Source organism: Phoenix dactylifera, chromosome 3 (assembly GCF_051530095.1).
Source record: "Phoenix dactylifera cultivar Ajwa chromosome 3, Ajwa_hap1_PhDact_Kaust_v1.1, whole genome shotgun sequence".
Lineage (NCBI taxonomy): Eukaryota > Viridiplantae > Streptophyta > Magnoliopsida > Arecales > Arecaceae > Phoenix > Phoenix dactylifera.
The window spans coordinates 8,810,883-8,829,875 of NC_143192.1; the positions used below are offsets into that span (position 1 = coordinate 8,810,883).

Sequence of the window (18,993 nt, forward strand, 5' to 3'; positions counted from 1 at the left end):
TTTAAATTTGATAGCAAATGTAAAATATTCTAGGAGAAAAATTAATTTGATCTTTTTTAAATAATACTTTTTGCAAATTTCAATAATGACAAATTTTTTAAGAATTTTTTTTTGCATGAATACCCTCGTAAATATCGAATTTTGCATGAATACCCTTCCAAAAGTGATATTTGCATATATACCATTATAAAACACTTGTTTTACTATTTTGCTTCTTTTTTTATTCTTATCTTTTCATATGTACCCATACCATCTAACACCGTTAAAAAATTAACAGTTTCAAATTAAAATAACTAAAATATCCTTAATGGGTAGATGTGTAAAAAAAAATATTTATAAGGTGATCAGATAGGAAACAAAAAAGTAATTGCAAAATTATATTTTATTTTTAATTAAAATAAATATGGTTTTTATTAACGGCGTTAGAAAAACGGTTATATTAGAGGCATTTATGCAAAACTAGTGTTTTTATAAAGGTATAGAAATAAATATAAATTTGAAGCGGGTATACATGCAAATTTAAATTTTTTTTAAAAAAATCATATATATGGAAAAAAAAAATTAACAAAACATCTCGTTTATTATTATTATTATTATTTTAAATAATCCTGACCCCATAAGCGGTTCATTCGTGACTCTCTCCTGCTGCCAGATGAAAGGCATGGAAGGCCCCTGTGGGCCCCGCTTATGTTTGATCTCGCCACGTAGGATTGATGTGGATTAGATGGATGGAGGGGAGCGATAAGATGGAACGAAGCGCGGGCGACGGAGGCGGCCAAATCCCGGCGCGCTTGGAATCGAGGCACAAAAAGAAGAAGAAAAATACTCGAACAGCATGGCCACCGTCTGTCTCCCCGGCGCCGGCTCCGGCCTCCATCCCGCCTCCACCGAACGCCTTCGCCCTCCGCCCCCCAGATCTCGGTCTCGGACTCGAATCCAGTGCTCTGGTAGGAATAATTACTCTAAGCAGCGCATAGTGGAAATTTAGCACCTTTTTCCTCCTCTTTTTGTGCCTTAGTATGTGTTTGATGATGTCAAATTTGAATCCTCGTTTCGATTTCCTTTCAAAAATTCAAAACTGGAGACCTACGAGTAGATATTTGAGAAATGGTGACCAACCTGGAACTTTCTAGAGGAAGAGATCTTGTGATGCAATCCTTGTATCTTTAATAACGTTGACAAGAAAAAGGAAAAGTAATTAGGAAGACAATCGATTTGTTCGAGGGGACTGGAACTCCTGCCATTGATGGTATTCAAAACCTAATCATTTACTTATTTAAACACTCCTCTTTATCTAGTTTTTGGTATCGAAGGAGTTCTGTATTTGCCGCTGAGTAATGTAATTGGTAGGAGCTATGTCCTACGATGATCACATTGCTTTTATGCAAAAGGGTTTTGAGTGAAATTAGTTTTGTACACTGAAATAGAGAGGAGGAAGGGGAGCAATATATAAATGTGTCGGAATTTTGCACTTATCTTCAACTGTTAATGTAGAGGAAGTATAATGTTTTTAAAATCAGATTGTATGAATCCAGAATCCCAAGAACATGATCGATTTGTAGATCTAGTTACTGATCGATATAATATTTTTGGGGAGTCATGGAATTATCCAAGAAATAAGACCAACAAAAATTAAGTCAAGTTCCAATTCTTAAAAGGTATTTTAGTAACTGAACACAACAAACAAGAATGACCTTCAAGTTTAATTAGTCAATGGTTTATATGCTTAACCCTATTTACAGCCTTGTGCTGTAATTCGTTCCTCTAAGTTTGATATTCGTGAGTGCTTATCTGGTCCGTCCACCTCCATTCTAATTCTATGCAATCAGTTTTAGCCTGTTGGTCCATTATCTCATATGGTAGATCCAAGCTAAATGACCAGATTGGGTTATCTTATGGCCATCAATTTTGATATCCTCATTAGTCCATATTATTAACTTTTGGACATATGTCCTGCAACAACTTTCTTCGTAATCTTGTTATGTGTTCAACCCTATTCTTGTTCACATAATACAAAAGGTCCATATCTTCTGCTGCCACTGTGAATGCATATGACATAGTATCAGCAGATGCTGTAATGTATTAATGTCATAAACCAAGGTATGAGGCAAGAGATAATGGTATAGGTGTACTGTGTTCTTAACTTCTACTGTCTGTACATTGGTTTTGTTATTTATACATGTAGATTGCTCCCTTATTGTAATTTAGTATCTATAAGTTATCATATGGTTCCTATTCTTCTAGTGTTATAATTTGTGTTCCTTTTTGTTTGATTGTTCTGATGAAATGCTAGTTAATATCATCTGTTAGACTTATTTAGATAGTAATCTGTACATGTACAGGGCCTTTGTATTAGAAAGCTAGAGATGCTTGAATGATGTCTCCTCTTCACTAAAAGGCAGTGAGAGCAGCCTTAACATGAAGTTGGTTTTTTCCTAGCATAATAGCACTACCCAGTGCTAGTGCTTGGCAAATATTGGCACAATATGGTGTGTTATTTGTATCGTGCTAGTCCTTGAATTTTCTCATGGGCACAAAATGGCATAATTCAATTCCGATGATAAGTAGTCCATCTACGTCTTTGGTTTTTATCTGAGATGATTAATATGTGAATATTTCATCCTATTTACTGTCTCTGTCCTAGCAAAACACCCATAACTGGAATCATCATTAGCTGGGCCTTGCTAGCAACATCAAAGTCTGCGTCATAATGTTCTGTGGACCTCTAGTGCATAACTATACCACAAGAATTCTATGCTTTATAACAGTATTATGCATACAATTTCCTAAACAATGGAAGATGAATTCTAATTCTACCTCAATCATAGAGGAAGTGCTGAACTGAATCTATGGACACTCGTATGCTGTTATATGTCATGTTTTATCATAGGTCTTTACAAACACTGCAAAATTTAATGAAGCATAATTTTTCCCCTTCCTTTTTTGATTTTTATGCAGCAACTAAGGAAAGCTCTAGTTCTATGGAACACTGTTCCTCATTTAAAGGCATGAGAAATGTTGCTTGTGGCTTGCTAGCTGCATGGGCAGTTACAACTGCATCCCCTGTTGCTGCTGCAAATCAGGTCAGAAATGTTCCATTTGGTATATTAGATGCCAATATTTCTTTGCAGAGCATACACTCATTGCTATTTTCTCCAATTTTGACTATTTTGCACAACTTCAGTCTGGTTTGGACCTTTGCCTTTCTCCATCATAATATGTGGACTACATGCTAATATAGTAAAGGGTTTGACCCTCTTTAATCCTTAAAAATTATTAAGTATAGGAAGAGGGTAATACAGAGGCAGAAGCCTTCATTTGTCAGGTCAAAACAAGGGGGCAGGTGCAGCACATAGATGGACAACGTCAAAGATGCTCACTTGCTATGAAATGGTGTATTTGCTTTCATGTATTATGTTGCTAGCCCGGAAACATGGTTGTACTTACCTGTTCTTGCACATGGACATGCACATGAGAAAGAAATCATGACTATGCTTACTAAATTTATGCCCTATCATTAAGTTGAAAACAAGAATCTTTTTCTTCATATTCATTTACGAAGTTGTTAATTTGGAAGCTAAGTCATTGCTGAGTAGTTCTGTCATCATTAATGGCTAGCGAAAAGTGTTTGTCATGAACAAAATAAGTCTTTTCCAGATACTCCAAACTATCAAACTGAGAAGTAGGCTAATCTAATCATGTTCCTGCTCTGTTAGGCAACTAGTACTTCTATCTATCGATGTTATTGTTCATATCTTTTCAATTTGTTTTGTAGAGGCTGCCTCCACTTTCAACAGAACCAGATCGATGTGAACGTGCATTTGTAGGGAACACGATTGGTCAAGCAAATGGTGTATATGACAAACCAATCGATCTTCGATTTTGTGATTACACAAATGACCAGTCAAATCTGAAAGGGAAATCTCTTGCAGCAGCCCTAATGTCAGATGCAAAGTTTGATGGTGCTGATATGTCAGAAGTTGTGATGTCCAAGGCTTATGCTGTTGGTGCAAGTTTTAAAGGTAACAAAACACCTCCATCTTTCAGCATCACTAACTCAGTGGTTATAGTCATTGACATCTAGAAATATTAAACATGGTGAAATTCAGGTGGTTTCCTTGTCAAAATGAAATTTCTGAACATAGTCGAAATTTCAGTAACCTAAATCTAAATCAAGGACTCACTTCCTAGAATGTCCTGCCAGTTCTGTTCCATTTTGACGAGAAAATGGTACCCAAGACACTTTTCGGAGTGCTGTTCTCTCATGGGCTGGGATGTCCCAACTCTCCCTATTGGTACTGGTCGGGATGGACCGGGATGCTTGCATCCAAACACTAGGGATGGCCTGGTATTCTGTGAAACAATATTCTTAATTTTTTCTCCCAGACTCTTGTTGTTAGTGGTCATTCCAGCCTGTTCTGTTCTACCCCTACCTGTTCTTGTAGTGCTCCTACCAGGGATCAATCCAGGACGGGTAAGATACTGAGACTTCAATCCTTGGTTTAAATCATTTTTTAAGTTAGCACATCTCAGAAACTGAAATATATGTGACTGCATGTTACAGATCTGTGCTCTTTTGAGTGTTTTAGGTGCATGAAACGCAACTTCCATTTGCTTGCTTTGATGTCGTCTCTTCTTTTGCACATTAGTGATGTTTTGTACACAGGGCTATCATTGAACCACAAACAAATCTGAAAATTTTCTCTTGCCAGGGTCTGCTGAACCGACCTGTACCGGTCGGTTCAGCCCGAACCGGACCGGTACCGACTGGCACCGGTCCAGTTCCGGGGTATAAAACGGTTCCGACCCAATATGGGTCCGAACCGTTCGGTTCGATGCTCGAACCGGTGCGAACCGAGCCGGTTCGCACCGGTACATGCTCGAACCGGTGCATTTGTAGGGAACACGATTGGCCGGTTCGCACCGGTTCAGTGCTGGATTTTAGTGCCAGCGCTGTGGCACTTTGAAAGTGCCACACTAGAGGCACTTTCAAAGTGCCGCTTTGTGCGGCACTTCAATTGAAAGTGCCGCTTTGTGCGGCACTTCAAAAGTGCCGTGCTGTGGCTCACAGTGGTACTTTTCAAAGTGCCACAGTGCCTCAACGGTTGGCTATAAAAGCCGACCGAATGCTGAAGCCAAATCCATCAGCTTAGGTGAAGGAAAGGTAGAGAGAAAGGAGGAGGAAAAGAAGAGAAAGGCAAAGACAAAGACATGAAAAAAAATTAGAAAGGTCGGAGAGCGTCGTTTTTCTTAAAGAAAAATCCAGCAAAAACTAAACAAGGTGAAATTTCTTTCCCCTACATTGTTTTTTTAATATTTTATTTAAATTGCTTAAAAAAATTAAGTCAAAAATGGCCAAAAAAAGGAAATGATTCAATGATTCCATTTCGTCTTGAATTTTTTATTTGTTGTCGATATATGGACGATGTTAATGGTGACATTAACTTTTATTTTTACAGAATTTATATAATTTAAAATTTAATTAAAAAATTTAAACATTAATTTTTAATTAAAAAAATAGAAATTGAAAAAAATTAATGTGGTTGTAGGAATGGAGCCGTCAAGGAGAGGGCAACCCCAAGGGCGTAATATTGGCTGGGAGCATGGGAAGATGCTCGGTGAACGGCACTAGTTTCAGTGCAATTATTGCCACAAGTGCTTCAAAGGAGAAGTAACCAGATTAAAGCAGCACTTAATCGGTAATTCTCGTGAGATATCTGCATGCTCGGAGTGCCCACCGAGCACCCGTCAGCTGATGAGGAAAAACCTCGCTGAGATCAAAGCAGCCAAGGAGAGGGCTGCCAAGCAGAAAGCGGAGGTGGAACGCCAAGCTGCAGAAGCACCTTCATATCACTTGATGGAGTCACAGGAGGTCGAGGGTCCAGATGAGGAGGAGGCACAGATCCAGGCTGCCATGCGGGCGAGTCTGGATGATCGGTGGCAGTAGGAGGTGGCGAGGCATCGGGTTCGATTTGGGCCCTCGTTTTTCGAGTCGGGCGCCGGTTCTGGTGGAAGCAGACAAGATCCAGAGTTTCAAAGGACAACCTCAGTCAGGAAGGGCGAGGGCAGAGGACATAGCCGGATTGCATCTATCCTGGGTGGTTTTGGTGGCCGAAAGAAGTCTTCCGGAGGGATTCCACCAGGTGCGTCAATTCATGATATAGATCCGCATGCCTTCCCCAGGAGAGATTCGAAGCAGCAAAGGGTAGACACAATGTGGAAGAAGGAGAAGAAGAAGGATATGTGGCGAGCTATTGGATCCTGATTCCACTTCAGCCACATTCCAGCGAATACTGCAGACAATACATACTACAAGTCTGCCATTTCTGCCATACAGTCTGCCAGTCCCGGTGTCGATCCTCCAGGCCCGAGGGACATCTACGGTGAGCTTCTTGACAACAATAAGGAGGAGCTAGAGAATTGGATTGGCTCATATAAGAGCAAGTGGCCCACATATGGGCTCACTCTGATGTGTGATGGTTGGACCGGTCCGACAAAGCGGGCCATCATTAACTTTCTGACATACTGTGATACGAAGACCTTCTTCCACAAGTCAGTTGATGCTTCGGATAAGGTGCACAACGCCTCATACATCCTCAGACTTATGGAGAAGGTGATTGATCAGATTGGAGAGGAGAATATCATGCAGGTCGTCACTGATAACGGGCCGCAATATAAGTTGGCCGAGCAGGTCTTGATGGAGCGGCGACCACAAATTTTTTGGACCCCATGTGCTGCACATTGCATCGACCTCATCCTGATGGATATTGGAAAGATCCGTAGGGTGCAACATACGGTGGAGATAGCCCAACGCATCACCAGGTGTATTTATAGCCATACTTGGGTTCTTTCATTAATGAGAAAGTATGCAGGGGGAGAAATTCTTAGACCAGGAGTCACACGGTTTGCTACGAATTACATTGCACTTGATAGCCTTATCGAGAAGAAAGGAGCCCTACATCAGATGTTTGTTAGTTCCGAGTGGCAGGAAAGTAGATATGCCCAGGCCGGCACTGAAAGAAGCAGGATGGAAGACTTGGTAAGCAGGTAGTCATTTTGGCAGCGGGCCAATGCAATAGTCAAGGTTATCAAACCATTATATGAAGTGCTGCGGGCCGTGGATAGCGAGAGGTACCCCCAGAATGGGCTTTTTGTATCACATGATGGAGAAGGCAAAGGCTCAGATCATGGAGGCAGATGTAGCCCATGCCCAGGAGTACATCGACATCATTGAGCGGTGGTGGGGAGTCCAAATGGATAGAAAATTGCATCTAGCAGGTAAGCGATAATATTGATAATTATACTGATTGATATATTTGTATAATTATACTAAGATGGTGTCATCTATGTGCAGCATACTATCTAAATCTCCGATTTCAGTACGAGAGTAGAATTGGTATGGATGATGAACTTCTTCATGCTCTGCTTAATGTTATTTATAAGATGGAGCCTGATCCAGAAGTCGCCGCGTTATGTATAGAAGAGGTAACTATGATTTAGTAACATATGTAAATATATCGGATCTTATATTATTGACATACTACAACAAGCTTCTTTCCACAGACTAAATTATTTAGAGAGGGCAGTCATAGCTTTGGACAGCGACCAGCTGTCGTGAGCAAGACAACTATGAATCCAGGTACAATACAAATCTGCAAGACATTTTTGCATCTGAATTATCTTCAACTATGAGGTCATCATATATGTAAAATGTAATTATCTTCAATATTTTTGCAGCTGAATGGTGGATTCATTTTGGCGGATCCGCAAAAAATCTTAAGCGGATAGCTCTCCGGATCCTCTTCCAAACGGTCTTCTCGAGTGGCTGTGAGCGCAACTGGTCCACTTTCGGCCTCATCCACAGCAAACAGAGGAACCGTTTGACACAAAAGCGCCTCAACGACCTAGTTTATGTGCACTACAATCTGCGGTTGAGGCTAAAATGCATTTAGGAGGAAGTGGAGCTCAAGTATGCAGATCCTATCTATAGGACTTTTACAGATGATGATGATAATCTTATGCTCGACTGGCTTGCGGCCTAGCAACAGGAGCCCAAGCTTGATGAGCCAGGATCGCCTCGACGACCAGCCAGCATCATAGCCACCGAGGCTATGGTCGATCCACAGCAATGGGCTGAGCGCAACATTCCACGCACTCCTACAGCTGATATGACGTGGCTAGAGGGGAGCCAGTCACCGCATGACTGGTACGACGCTTCCGTTCAGAGAGATGATCCTCTAATGCGAGGACGAGGACGCTCTACTACCCAGTCGACTCGATCAGAAGGGCGTCAATCTCAGCAAACAAGAAAAGGAAAGGAAAGGGCCCCAATGGAGAGTGTCGAGGAGGAGACTTGGACCAGCAGCGATGAAGGTTCTGGTGGTGATGGATCTACTAGCCATGGAGGAAGTGGAGGACTACTTATGAGACACAGCCGAAGGGAGGTTTTCGATACACCGGTGAGTCTCAGTTTACACATGCTACACAAGATACGGACCACGGTAGGCCGTCTGATATAGGCCGGTCAGATACCATTGCATATCGAAGAAGAGTTCCTCGAAGTCGTTCCAGAGGCCAGGATGCAGCTGCAGATGACCTCCCATGTGGAGTCGGATCCATTGATGTATCAAGTTCCGAGTCTTCCTATTATCCGTGGCTTCAGCCAGCCTATGGATATGGTGCATCGGAGTCATCTTCCGGTGGCTACTACTCTGCGCAGCCCGGAGGATCTTACGGGTCGGATTTTGGTGTCGGCATATTCGGATGGGCCCCTTATCAAGACACCTCTCAGAGCCAAAGCTTTAGCGAGAGATCCGAGAGTTCTTATGACCCAACGCGCATTCCTCGAGGATTGAGCATACAAGACTACAATACCGCTTGGTTAGAGAGATGGGTTGATCTGCCTCCATATTATGCTGATGATCCAGATATTGACGAGAAGCATCGCCACTTGACCCGATTTTAGATATTCGAGAGTGCTTTAAATGTATGTAATTGATTGTATCTTAATTTGAAAATTTTTTATGTTCTTCATCTCATTATTTGAATCATTTGGAAGTAATAAGTTGCATCATCTAGTTTTAACCTTAAACTTAAACATAAAAATATCCAAAAAATATCCAAAAGTGAAAGAACTCCAAAAAAAAAAACGACGATGGGGTCGAAACCAGGCCGAATGTGCCCTATCGGTACGGTATCGGTTCGGCTCGGTTCGGCACTGATACCGTACCGATACCGGAGCCGACCAGTACGTCGGTACGATCGGTACCGCGAACCTTGTCTCTTGCATTAGTATTTTCTGAGTTGTAATTAATATCTATAATAATTCCTGAATTATTTTAGGTTCCAATTGTAACCTCCAGATTTGCTGGAAAAGAAGGACTGAGTTCCAACTTCTAAAATTTTTCCACCCTCAAAGTTGATCTTGCAAATGGGTTCCTAGTTAACAAGGTGGAATTTCTTAGTATCATCCTCAAGCTTTTCCAAACACTCATAACTCATAAGCATCTTAAAGAGGGAAATGGAGTAAGTGGAAGGTTAAAACAATACATAGACCGGCAAAAAATTGACTTCACATTAAAATAACTCTTTGAAGAGGCAAATTTATTCTTTATCTAGCCTAATGAATAGATGAAGGGAGAAATTCTCATGGGAAGGCCAAGGGAAGGTAGAGGGAAAGATTCCACCATGCAATTCAACAAAAACACAGGGAGACAAGGAGAAACCTTAAGTTGTTTTCAAAGTATCCACTTTGGGTCCTAACATTGAAATGTGATAGCATAAGGCTGACGCCAGTGTTGCATGGATTTGGACACAAGGTCGAACTTGGACACGTGTCCAAGTGGCCATTCAGCAAGACGAAAAAAGAAGATATGGGGGATACATAGAAATGATAATTTTAACTATATTGCAATATATATATATATATATATATATATATATATATATATATATATATATATATATATATATTGCATGAAAGAAAGCATTAGAAATATATTGTTTGTTAAGTTATTCCAATATGCATGTTTCTCATCCAAACTTCCTAATTAGCTAAGTATTTTAGAGAAATGATGTTTTGCAAAATCATCTTAGTATCTACATTCTTGTCCAATCTCTAGTAAGAATAATAGCTCACTTTTAATACCATTGTAGCGGGTCAAACTTTTTAATCGAATGTTCAACTCTAGCAATTTTTAGAAGCTGCAAGTAACAAAATTTGATAAGTACCCAAGTGTTTGATGTGTATCTAACTCAGATATGTATCTGACATATATATTAGAGCTGGACACCAAGGTCCTGGTAACACAAGCTAACACTAAATAAAATTCTTTATCCTTTGCCTTGATACCTTTGAAAATATATATAAACATATAGCTCTTTTAAATACAAAGTAAATGTTAACTTTTTTGCATATTAATATAAAAGTATAATAGTGTCCAATGATACTTAGCATGTTTATGCATTAACTTTATCAGCCAAAAATCTAATGTAAAGGGTATCCATGCAAAAACAGAGTGATTTGAAGCATATATATGTAAATAGTGATTTTAGGAGGGTAAAATATGCAACAAGATGATAATATTGTAGTAGACCAATAGGACCAAATAGCACACAAGCAAACCAAGGTAATTAGGTGATGAACTTAATATACATGTGTTTGAAGCTCTAGATCAGAGTAAAGATGGTGGCCATTTAAGTCCCTACCCTTATCTGTAAGCATAACCTTTACTATCATTGTCTGTACAAGTACCAACCCTTTGGGTCCTTCACATATCCTTACTTCCATCACCATTTAAAAAATTCTAAGAAAATGAAAGTCGGCTAATGACTTCCAGTTTAAAGTCCAAGAGGAGAGCAGGGGTGGGGAGAATAAAGTGGAGAAGAGAGGGGAGATGACAACAAGTAAGAGAGGAGGTGGTTAGTGGAGGAATGCAGCAGCCATCTTAGGGGATATGTAGCTGGTCCAGGTGTTAAAGAGAGTAGCACATTTGATGGCTACTTCGCTACTTCAAGCATGATGTTATTGCTCATGAAGATGCATTGGTTTTGCTCTGAGCATAGGTGCCAGCTGACAGTCATTACAATTGAATCCCACCCCTTGGAGAGGTTGTTAGATATTCTATGAAGTTGGCAATTAGTCCATAGAGAGGTAAGTGCTCCTAGCCTGCCTTGAAAGTAGAGTTGAGATTTGAAGGGGAACCAAACATATGGACTTTAAATACAAATCCATGGCATCTCCTTATCGGTTGATCTTCTTTGCATATGCTTTTACCATTTTAGTCCGTGCTCCACCTCTATATATACAGTCATGCAATTTTATTTTTGCCGGTGTACACTGTTCTTGACATATCTTTCTTAAGTCTGCTGCACATCCACTTTAGCATTTTAATCTTTTCTTGCTCATTTTGTTTATTTTTAGGTTTTTCTGTTCACCGTTGTTAGCTATAAAACATTGATACCCTTGCAACTAAGGTTTTAAATTCCGTGGGATGGGGGTATCCCTGTTTCTCCATGGAATGGGATGCCCCACTATCCCGCCTTGTTCCGGCGGCAATCCCAATCGAGAGTCCTGTAGGTACCCTCTGTCTCTCGCCTCCTCTTCTTTCCTATCATTTTTTTTCCTTTTCTTTATTTCTTTCTTTCTTTTTCATCTATATCTGCTTTGTTTCTTCTTTTGTCCCTTTTTTCTTACATTCCTTTCTTTCATTTCTCTTCTTCTTTCTTTTTCTTTTCCCTTCTTTTGCTTCTTTTTGTCTTTTCTTTTTCTTCTTAGTCTTTTCTTCCTTCTTTCCTTCCTTTCATTCTTTTTCTTTTTTCTTCCTTTCTTTCTTTCCTTTTATCTTCTTCTTTCGTCGCATGGATGAGTTTCAGAGTCTCGGCTTTGTCCTGGTGCCGTTTTTCTCACAAAAACTGGACGGGACGGCCGGACATCCCCCATCCCGCTGAGACTTCAAATCTTTCTTACAACTATGTTATAAACTTTCCCTTGTATTGAAGGCATTTGCTGATTCCATATCACTATTCCACTTCACTTGGTTCGGGTTTAATCCATTTAGAAATGCCCTTGACCTAATGATGTCTAAACTTCCTTCATAACTGGTGGTTTTAGCTCATGCTTTGTAAAGTTGCCACATCTTCATGTAGGGCACATGATAATTACCTGATTAAAATAAGAGAGAAGTAGACAGGGATCTTCGTTACTCCACAAGAACCATGTAATGAGCTTTTAAAGGATCTACCTGCTTATAAGAGAATTGATATTTGCATATGAACCTCTGTCCTAAGCTCCTAGGTCGATTTTCTAGGGTTCAGCTCTCAAGAAATTCTGAGTGAGCTCGGTCTTCTTCTTGGGTTGTTTCTGACTTGCTTGGAGGAAATGAAGAAAAATCTTTCTTTCCATCCATGAATGGAAGAGGGAGTACCTCAAATCAATTTGGAGCCTTTTCGAGATAAAATTAAGTTGTTAGAAACTAATCTAGCTACAGTTCTATGGTATCAGCAACAACCTAGTGCAATTACCATTTCTGTTGTATCTCTCTTCTTCATTGCTGCAGGTGTGAACTTCTCAAATGCAGTTCTAGACCGGGTCAACTTTCAACAGGCCAATCTTCAGGGAGCAGTTTTTAAGAACGCTGTGCTGTCAGGCTCTACCTTCAATGATGCTAAACTGGAAGATGCTGTTTTCGAGGACACCATAATTGGCTATATTGATCTTCAAAAGCTCTGTACAAATACTACAATCAATGCGGAAGGAAGAGTGGAGTTGGGTTGTAGATAACCATGCCATAGTGATGTTTTTCACATCATTGTTTCTAGCCACATCCTCGGTTCCTTCCCATCTTTCCATAGGCCAGCTTATCATAGAGGAACTAATGAAAAAAGATCCAAGGTTTTGTTCAAGTATCCTTTCATGGTAAGGGGCAAGAATTTTCTTTGCCATACAATCCGGAAGTCTGGTGCTTATAATTATGGCTTGTCTTCAACATGCATTGTTTCTGTTCCTTTTAACTGAAAGGTCATATTTTATTAATTGGCTCGAAAGGTTTCGGTAATGGAAAATAAATGAAGAAAGGACATGGACAAGCCTTTGTTCGATGTGAGGGATTTCTGCTTTGTATAAAGTTACTTGGACAAACTCTGAAGGAATTACACAAGGAGGCTGCTGTGCATTATGGTCAATTTCTTCCAACAGCTGTTAATAAGTTGATATAGTCGAGGATAGACTTAATGAAGCTGGAGATCCATCTCTTTTATCTTTACCTTATATGTCTTGTTTGTCCATCCATTTAAAATATATTAGATGTCTTTGAAATTTTATTTCTATTTATCTCTATTGGACCTAACAACTGCTCTACTTATGTTCAATTTAGTAGCTCATGGGCACATGACATGCTATTCTACATTAGCAAATTGACTGACTCTTTTTTTGGTCATTCAGGTTTATTTCATTTGATCGAGTTCAAGCCATTTGATTTTGAGAAATAACTTGGTTCAAAAGTTTATCAATATGCTGAATTCCTTCTGAATTCTCAATTAATAACTGCAGAGTTATTAGCAGCTCCACTCCCAAGGCTAGAATGGATTCTGGTGAGGTAACTATTGAGGGCAGGATGTATTGCCTCCCTTGAGGAAAGGTTATATTCTAGTCTTGAGCTCCACGCATAGGTTGGGTCTTCTTTGTTACCAAGGAAAGGTTCCTTGGTATGTCACCATGCAAGTAGTGGTTGTGGAAGTGTAGAAAGAGCCTCTATTTTTCTCCTTCAGCTTTTATTTCTGAGGAACTACACCATGTTTGCTAACTATTTCATTGCTTGGTCGACAAAATCGTGGTTCGGTAGTTAGGGATGGCAAAAATTGACCCGATACAAAACCTAACCACGCCGGATGTTGTTTATTCGGGATTATGGTCAAGGGTTTTTTGGTTCAGATGTGGATCAAATTTTCTAACCTAAATTTTAAATAAGTTGTGTATGGTTAGAGCTTCGACCTTAGGATCACGAAGATAGAATTCTATGTAGAACAGAACAATTTAGATCAAGCTATGTTGGGTAAAACATTTTTGAGTGACCTAGATTTAGACACATAGATAGATATGGATCGAGGGATCTTGACCTAATATCGGGTTGGATTGGATAATTTAGGTTTTATATGCTATTCTCTAAACTCGACCCAACATGAATGCGATCCAACCTAATGCAAACTACCAATAATAGTTATGCCAACCATTCCCTATGTTGGCTCTAGTGGTTTGGTGTAACCAGTGCTGGCACAAAAAAAATCCTATCTGTCATGCGAGTGGGCTTAAGTTTAGTTGAATAACAATCAAAATGAACTTAATTTAATCAACAATGGTTAAACAAACAAAGAATGATTCCTGGAGTCCAGAATCACGCACCTTCTCCACCATCTATCCTCTCCATTTTCGTAGCCACGGAATCAAATTCCATCCAAAGAAATAATTCTCGGCAATCCAGGCAAAACCAAAAAGAATTCATTTCTGTCTCATCAAAGTTAGCACCTGAATTCATAAATTCATATCTAAATAAAGAAACAGAGTTGATCCATTTGAGAACAACAAAACACTCCCATCTTTTCCACCAGCTGTCCTGTGGAAGAATAAAATAACAAATTTTTTGTCACATAGTTTTCTCCCACCCTGCCTATAACTATATATTCCTCTCACAAAGTCTATTTCCGCATAAATTACCACCTCTCCAGCTTTTAATCCACGAGGCCTAAATGTACATCATCCTCGCATCATTATACGTTGATCCAAAATCATATAAATCCTGTTCTTAAAGGAAACCATCCAATTTTTTATATTTCTAAAGAAATCCGGACGCGGCTCCACCGACGCAGACCCGCGTCGCCCCCGATCGAATACCTGCCGTCGCTTTTGCCTGCCAGCTGTCTGCCCGATCGATACTTTTTCATCGCTTTCCGATTCGCCGTCTCGCCAGGTCATTGGCCGATCTATCCATTTCCTCGCCGTAGTAGAGATGAAAAGAAAAGAAGAAAGAGAAGATTGGTGATCCCAGGAAAGCAGCGAGAGATCAGCGGCAGCGGTCGCCGGCCGGTCAACCTTCGGCGAGGAGGTCGCGGCCCTTGCGGCGGAGGAGGTCGTACGGGGCCCAGAGGCTGTCGAGGGCGCACGGCCGGCCGGCGTCAAGGCGGAGCCACGGCTTTCCCTTGCCGCTCCAGTGGAGGAGGCTCACAGGCCCCGGATGGAGGTCTCGGCACAGCCCCTCCACGTTGTCGCCGCCGAGACCGTGCTGGTTCCACCGGTGCTCCACCCCCTTGACCTCGCCGGCGAACACCAGCAGGAACGGCGGCAGCGAACCCAGCTCGTAGATCCGGGCTTCCTTCTTCTGGATCTCCATCCAGGACTCGAGCTTCTTGGTGTAGTCGCCGGCGCGCCACCGCTCGAGATCCATGACCATGACGCCGGTGTTGAAGTAGCACGGCGGGCGGCGGCGGGCGGAGAAGGTGAGGGGGTACGAGGGGTCGGACCAGAAGCGGTCGGTGAAGTAGGAGGTGAAGTTGGCGTGGCGGTACTCTGGGGCGCCGAGGACATGGGGACCGAGGTCGATGGCCCAGAGGCGGGCAACGTCGTCGACGACGATGAGGTCGGAGTCGAAGTAGATGACGCGGCGGACGGCGCGGGGGAGGACGTCGGCGAGGTAGATGCGGGCGTAGTTGAGGGGCTGGTCGAGGGCGCGGCGAACGGAGGTCGAGATCTTGCCGCGGACGAGGCCGGCGTCGAAGCGGTAGATGCGGAAGGGGAGGCCGGGGAAGGCGGCGACGACGGCGCGTCGGAAGCGGCGGGGGGCGGTAGCGAGGAAGTGAAAGACGACATTCTCCGGGCAGGAAGCGTGCTGGAGGACGGAGTGCACGCCGGCGAGGGATCCCCGGAGGTAGGTCGCGTCAAGGGTCATGGCGATGTGGATGGTGGGGGAGACGGCGGCGCCGCTGCACCCCCGGCCGTTCCGGAAAGCCGGGGCCTCCCGGAACTCTGGCACCTCCGCCGCCGCTGCATTGCCGGCGGTGACCAGAACTATCGCGAGTAGGAACCGGAGGACCTCCGGCGGTGACAGCATCGCGAGGTTTTCTCTACCTCCGGGTTTGGGGATTGGGTGGAAGCCCAGCAGAATTGAAGAACGATAATAATGGAAGGGGGTTGGAAGGTGGACAGGCTGGCATGACGTTTTTTAACATTTTCATATTTAGAAAAAAAACGTGTTTTTCAGGTCTTTTCTTAACTTTTTTATTTTTTTACAAAAAAAGGGTTTCCTCTTTATTCTAATTTTATTTTTGTTTTTCTTTTTTAGGTAAAGAAAAAGAGATGAAATTGACGCCCACTCGCCAAAACCCGACACACGGAATAGTGTCGCTTTCGCGAGCCGGTACGGGGTAAATTTAAATTACATTGGCGGTGTTATTAAGGAAGCAGGGCCCGCCGTTATTATATAATAAATAATATATATATATATATAATAAGTAATAATCATACATAAAAATAAAGTTACGGGAGCCATGAATCCGGACTGTGAATCGGCCCACTCGCCGTTCCGTTCCGAATTTGGATACGCTCCCTTTTTATTATACGTTTTTCCAAATTAAGAAAAGCGGCATCCATTTAACGGCACCACCACGATCATCGCCGGTAAAAGGGAACTTTTTTACTTCGTGCTTCGAGATTTTGCTATCCGGACCGGATTCATGGACCGTGAAATGTGGCACAATACTTTGCTTTTGCCCAATATCAAAGAATCCATTTAAAAAAATGAAGTAGGGCCCACAAGTTGGTTGCTCGGATGCTATCATGCTACCATATTTCCCTCTCCTCCAAGTGTCGGTCTGTCCTCCTCCTCTTAGAAGCAGTTTATTATTGCTTTAATCTACTAATTATGATTATCCTAAACAATTTGCTCTAGTTTATTAGTTGGTTTAACTTGGTTCCTCCTCTCTATGCCATCAACTCTGGCAGGAAAAGCCAATGCAATGCTATGGTGTGATGGAAAAGTTGCAAGTGGTGTTAAGAGGTAACCCAAAGCAAACTGGCCTCTATCCTTTCCTTGTTTTGTAGCATTCGACTTTAGTGCTTTTGGAGTATACCTGCATTTGGAGCATCAATATGAACTTGTTTTACTAATTTCTTTTTCTCTATTCTGTGGATGATGTCCTTGAACATGGCTTTTGGGTGATTGATTAGCAACCTGACACTATAGCTGTTGTGATGCCCCTGTTTGTGTCCTCCATTTTAAGTAATGTATACTCTTACGAATTAGGTGGTAGGTTTTGATTAGTTCACCGAGGGTGACCATTTCTTTGTTTGCTTCCCTTGGGAAAGATATTGCATGGGTATCAGAAGAAGTACAGAAAGAGCTGTGGATAGAGTTTTTGGGAAAATTCTAGTGCAAGTTTCGGAGTAATAGTAATTTGACTGATTCTAAACAAGGAGAAGGCTTGATAAATATAACTTCAAAAAAAACAAGAGGAGTTTGAAGGAATTTTGACTGTGATCCTTGATGTGATTGATTCAACTGTTAGATAAATTAAGGTGAAACTATATCTCACCTGCTTCTTTTGAATCTTAAAGGAGTAAAGGATGAATACTATTCTTCCATATTTTAAAAAATGTACAAGGTGGATGATACGTCAATTCAAAATGCTTAGAAGTTAAGTCAGAGCCTTTAGTTTGGAATTTTTGATGAGCTTTGATATTTGCTCGCCATCATTTTGCCTCTGTCTCTGACCCTAAACAATTTCGTATATCAAAGGTGGAATCCCCTTCTCGCTTTCTTCCTCCCCATTTATTATTTTAACCACGTAACCGACCTCTCACCCAATAATACACCTTCCATGATGTTACTTACTTCTCTCGATCAAAGCCCTACATGATATCTCAGTCTCTTCTGAAAGATTGAGGCATCCACTCACTTAAGAGAGAGAACGACTCTCTCCACTAAGCAGCCTTTTTACTTTATTTTTAGGATTATGGCTGTCCATGTATGTCTTTATCCCTTATCTCGCATATCATGCATGTCCACTTTTGTTCATCACGGGTGTTTTCTGCTAGTTGTTACTTTAAAGTTTGAAAAGGGGCTTCAATTAAAGGTGTACATATATATATATATACACACTCATGTAATTTCGCATGTTAAACAGCTATTAGGTTTAATTAATATTTGGCTCCTCCAATTAGAACTCACATCCAACATTAGAAGTATGTAGAAACTAAGAGATAGACTATATACATACATACATATATACAAACATACATACATTTATATATACATGTATATGTATATATATGCATTCTTAAATATATATACTTGGTATTCAATATTGATTTTCATAAATATAAATAGAGATATTAATGTACTTTGGGACATAGAACCCTAATTCAATAATTTATCGTTAACATACAATCAATACATTAATTAAATGATTAAAATGAAAAATTAAGAGAGATCAAGGATTATTTGACATGCCAACTATTATTTGTATGTCAATGTCTGAGTACTTGGAGGGGGCAACTAGCAAGACTCCCTCAACGCATGATAGGCATTAGGATCCTGGGAGTGGATGAGGAATAGAAGCCACAACCCTGTACTTTCCATTTGTACTATTAGATTTTTCACACTGAATATACTAAAAGAAAACCTCTATTCACTCGCTTTGGATGAAAATTTGAAGAAAAAAAAACATGGTATCAAATCAACTGTCATAACAACTTTCAAATAACTCGATGAGTTAGCCGAGTCAAGACTAAATCAAAAACCTGAGTTTACATAAGCTGAGTCTCCTACAGGATCAGCTGGAAAACTTGCAGGGTCGAATTGGCTCATCGAGTTTCAAGTTGACTTGATGGGTTTTTAGATTGTGATATAAAGAATGTGCGAAGTGGTGATTGCGATAATTCGGTTTTGGGAAACACATAATGCTTGGGTAAAACTTTACGCATATCAAAAGAAAAATATAAATCAA

General features: G+C 41.0%; 3 protein-coding genes across 4 annotated transcripts; 2 read left to right on the forward strand and 1 right to left on the reverse strand.

The window, feature by feature from the left end:
• The first annotated feature begins 740 nt into the window (after positions 1–740).
• On the forward strand, positions 741–18,695 carry LOC103712102 (Tetratricopeptide repeat (TPR)-like superfamily protein). Of its 2 annotated transcripts, XM_008798507.6 has the most exons (6): positions 743–947; positions 2,959–3,083; positions 3,776–4,022; positions 12,558–16,250; positions 16,332–16,406; positions 16,991–18,695. In XM_008798507.6, the coding sequence occupies exons 1-4, from the start codon at positions 836–838 to the stop codon at positions 12,779–12,781; spliced, it is 708 nt and encodes a 235-aa protein (XP_008796729.1). In that variant the 5' UTR covers positions 743–835; the 3' UTR covers positions 12,782–16,250; positions 16,332–16,406; positions 16,991–18,695. The 2 variants fall into 2 exon arrangements, with proteins under 2 accessions (XP_088573805.1, XP_008796729.1); XM_088717679.2 differs by lacking the exons at positions 12,558–16,250; positions 16,332–16,406; positions 16,991–18,695 and adding an exon at positions 5,550–5,753 and having other exon boundaries at positions 741–947.
• On the forward strand, positions 6,953–9,038 carry LOC148714227 (uncharacterized). The gene is made up of 4 exons (XM_088717680.2): positions 6,953–7,278; positions 7,355–7,485; positions 7,564–7,639; positions 7,738–9,038. Exons 1-4 carry the CDS (start codon positions 7,101–7,103, stop codon positions 7,950–7,952), a joined length of 600 nt encoding a protein of 199 aa, XP_088573806.1. The 5' UTR covers positions 6,953–7,100; the 3' UTR covers positions 7,953–9,038.
• On the reverse strand, positions 14,527–16,100 carry LOC149767880 (putative galacturonosyltransferase-like 3). The gene has a single exon (XM_089929430.1). The coding sequence runs from the start codon at positions 16,098–16,100 to the stop codon at positions 15,081–15,083; it is 1,020 nt and encodes a 339-aa protein (XP_089785556.1). The 3' UTR covers positions 14,527–15,080.
• Positions 18,696–18,993: the final 298 nt, after the last annotated feature.

Coding starts and splice junctions, on each gene's coding strand:
- LOC103712102 (XM_008798507.6), top strand. CDS start 836: ATGGCCACCGTCTGTCTCCCCGGCGCCGGCTCCGGCCTCCATCCCGCC. Junction 948..2,958: donor GACTCGAATCCAGTGCTCTG/GTAGGAATAATT, acceptor ATTTTTATGCAG/CAACTAAGGAAAGCTCTAGT. Junction 3,084..3,775: donor CTGTTGCTGCTGCAAATCAG/GTCAGAAATGTT, acceptor TTTGTTTTGTAG/AGGCTGCCTCCACTTTCAAC.
- LOC149767880 (XM_089929430.1), bottom strand. CDS start 16,100: ATGCTGTCACCGCCGGAGGTCCTCCGGTTCCTACTCGCGATAGTTCTG.
- LOC148714227 (XM_088717680.2), top strand. CDS start 7,101: ATGAAGTGCTGCGGGCCGTGGATAGCGAGAGGTACCCCCAGAATGGGC. Junction 7,279..7,354: donor TAGAAAATTGCATCTAGCAG/GTAAGCGATAAT, acceptor ATCTATGTGCAG/CATACTATCTAAATCTCCGA. Junction 7,640..7,737: donor CAAGACAACTATGAATCCAG/GTACAATACAAA, acceptor ATATTTTTGCAG/CTGAATGGTGGATTCATTTT.